The 3,195-nt window shown below is 40.1% G+C and overlaps 1 protein-coding gene across 1 annotated transcript in view; it reads right to left on the bottom strand.

The window, feature by feature from the left end:
* Nucleotides 1–452: 452 nt before the first annotated feature.
* LOC103804311 (cyclin-G1-like) overlaps nucleotides 453–3,195 on the bottom strand; it is a 3,558-nt gene continuing 815 nt past the window's right edge. Inside the window, 6 exon segments of the mRNA XM_009076919.1 lie at nucleotides 453–644; nucleotides 888–986; nucleotides 1,067–1,145; nucleotides 1,737–1,850; nucleotides 1,852–1,985; nucleotides 3,040–3,195. The exon segment at nucleotides 3,040–3,195 is cut by the window's right edge and continues 1 nt beyond it. Coding sequence (XP_009075167.1) covers nucleotides 453–644; nucleotides 888–986; nucleotides 1,067–1,145; nucleotides 1,737–1,850; nucleotides 1,852–1,985; nucleotides 3,040–3,195 — 774 coding nt within the window.

The following is a 3,195-nucleotide window of genomic DNA, read 5'->3' as shown; positions in this document are numbered from 1 at the left end:
CAGTAAGAACCGAATACAGATTTTAGACTTTATTAAATGGTTACACAAACTGTATATAACTGTCTTCCTTGTAAGTGGTTTAGGTGAACAACTACAAGAAACTCATTCTAACAGGCTGATTTTGTTTAATGATAGGAGCAAGTCAAATTTTTTCTCTGCCTTTTTACCAGCTCTGCTCCACATTTTAGTCTGAATGAGGTCCCCATGTCTGTAGAACACTTCTGCTCCCACAGCACACCAGAGAATCAGTTCTTTCTCCAGCATTCATATATTAAGTTGTCACTTCTTTAGGTACAGCACTGGGTCAAACACAAACATGAGAACAGAGCAGCTGTAAGACAGGCCTACTACATTTATCTTACATGTCTCCACCAGGTAACCTATATGGAATAAGAAACCTGGGGGTAGTTAGCAGCTAATTACTGCTACATTATCAGGAGCTGATTTACCTCTTAGGAGCTGGTCTCTGGAATGGTAGGAAGGTGTGTTATCCTGTAGTAGCTGTGCTTCAGCTGCTGTGCTGTACATCCAGACACAATCCACTTCAACTTCTGGACATTTGGTTTGGAACATTTGCTAGAAGAATATTCTGTAAGGCACTTGAACACCAGTTCCTTCCATAAGGTCAAATCTGTGTTGTTTATCTAAATAGCAAGACAGAATATCATACATTAATAACTAGTTAAATCTTTATGTCAGACATGTACTTTCAGCTTCTTCAGCTAAGACAGGCAGCCAAACACCCCAGGCCAAAAGGGAAAAACACAACAAAACACCACAACAAAGCCACAGAAGAAACCAGTATGCCAATGGACCTTCCCCTTCCCCACCACGTAGACCTTTGCATGCATTTTTTTTCTGTCTCCCCTGAAACTTTATATACATACCTTGGAATGCAACTGCAGAAATTCCAAAGCCTCTGTCAATTCCAGCAGTTTTTGTTCTTCTATCTCTAGTGCCATAATAGACAGTGCCAAGACAGAAGGCTGGAGAGAGAAAAAGTTTGTAACCACTGCTTTGTTCAGTTTCAGTAGTGTCATTGTCTCTGAGCACTCAAGATGTTTACCTTGGCTTTAGAGAACATGATTCTGCAGTGACAGGCCTTAAGCTGGGTCTCAAGTCTCTCAAAATTAAGATATTTTCTCCTATAATAAAAAAAACTGAGTGAATCGAGAAGAACACAAGCTTGATCAAGGCAGCATCACCCTAGGAACCTGGAGCAGCAGTGAGAATGTTCATTATCTACACAAAGGCCTCGTTTATCCCAGAAGCTCCAGGGTTATAGTCAAACAGGTGTTCGGTTTTGGCACTCCTAATGCCAAAAATAAAACCTGTGTTATGCTGGGGAGAGCTGCATGGTCCAAACAGGCCTAATAACATGGAATTTTAGTGCTTACTAGCAAAAGGAATCTTTTCTAAGCCAGGTTTTGAAATCTCTGCAATGAGGCAATACTTCAGTGCAGCATAAGCAGAGATTCATTACACCATCAGTATTGAGCAAGGCTAGTTTTCAGCTCAGAGAGCAAATGCTCTTTGGATCAATTTATGCAGTAATATTGAAAATTAAAATATTAAACCACAGATATTCACATTTGTGATATTTCAAAACAAGGGAGTGAGTTTGTGGGTTTTTAAAGTGTAGAATGGCCAATTACTTGAGCAATTTCCCTGCTGATTTTTCTGCTGATTTTTCTGATCCTATGCAGTTAGAGCAAAATTAATGTTAACTATTTCACCTTTCACAGCTTAAATTCTCATGGATGAATGAATGATAGAGCTGTAGAAACTGGAAGGCTGTTGTAGCTCTGACTTTCCAGCAGAGCTTCTCCAATATGATTGTCTCCATTCTCATCAGACACAGTGAACCTGTACTGGCTGATTCGAATTAAGTCAGTGGCTAAGGGCACATTTCTCTCTTCTTCTGATGCCTTCACAGCCAAGTAGAAGCAGCTGAGTCCAACATAGCCCAAGTGTTTGGGCTGTACCTAAAGAAAAGGAAATTGTTACTTTCAGACAGGAAGGACTTTGATTAGCCATTGCAACATCCAAGTACCAAAATGTCAATATTTTAGGAAAAACCTATGGGGGCAGAGGGGTTGTTCTGGTTTTTTTTGAGACTGAGAAGTAAGTCTTCTGTCTTACAGTCTTATCTTTATTTATCTGAAGGAGAACACAGTTACACACTACAAGTTCTGCCTTGTTCATCTAAGAAGCAGGACAGCAGAAAAATGTATTTTGATTGAGGTAGAACTGGTTTCTTGATGAGGGTCTATAATAGCCTCATTAGAAGCTTTTAGGACTCAAAATGTTGGACATATTGGCTGATACTAAAAAAATATGGGGGCTTTTAACACCTTTTTTAATTATATACACACACATAGATAGGCACATATATTTATATCTAAATTGACGTATTTTATTCCACAGATATTGCAGTCCCCATTTTCACAGCCTATTTTGTATTCAGAAGTCTTCCAAATCATCATTTTCCTATCCACTGCCCCTAGCTTTCTCACTTTGGTTTTATCACACAAGGAAAACAAGTCCTTGTCCAAATTGTACATTGGTAATCCTGTCTTGTTAGACAATGAAAACAACCCAGGTCAGCAAGTCACATCTGCATGGGAGAATGGAGAGATCACTAGTGTTTCACCAGATTCTAAGTGTGGAACAGCATCTGGATATACACACAAGGCTTATGGATAAGTTGAAAAGGCAGGTGAATAAGTAGTGTAAGATGTTGGTGTAAGCATGCAATAGGAAAGACAATCTGACCTGGCCTAACCCGTGAACATGTCCTGCATCTCGCAGCCTGTGGGCATCCTCAGTTGAAACTGATGCACTATTGCTTCTCATCTCCAGAGGAAACAGCTTGCTTAACAACACTAACACCATTTTTTAGCTCTTGTGCAATCAGAATCCCTGGAAGGAGCTTAACCTTTATCTTAACCCAAACCCAAGATCTTCTAACTTTGAACAAAACTAGGCTGCAACAAGCAGGAGTTAATGACCGACAGCTTATACTTTAGAAAGCTTTACCTTCATTTTTGACATGAACCTGTCTAAGAAACTCACAGCCAGCGAAAACATCTCTGTATGAAAGCCAAAGAACTGAGTTAAGCTGAGGAGATCTTTCACTGCGAAGTCTCTCAGCCTCACAGTCATCCGCAGCCCATTGTCCTGCGCAGCCTCGAC

Source organism: Acanthisitta chloris, unplaced genomic scaffold, assembly GCF_000695815.1.
Source record: "Acanthisitta chloris isolate BGI_N310 unplaced genomic scaffold, ASM69581v1 scaffold4256, whole genome shotgun sequence".
In the NCBI taxonomy this organism is placed as follows: Eukaryota; Metazoa; Chordata; class Aves; order Passeriformes; family Acanthisittidae; genus Acanthisitta; species Acanthisitta chloris.
This window is presented reverse-complemented; position numbering and strand designations above follow the sequence as displayed.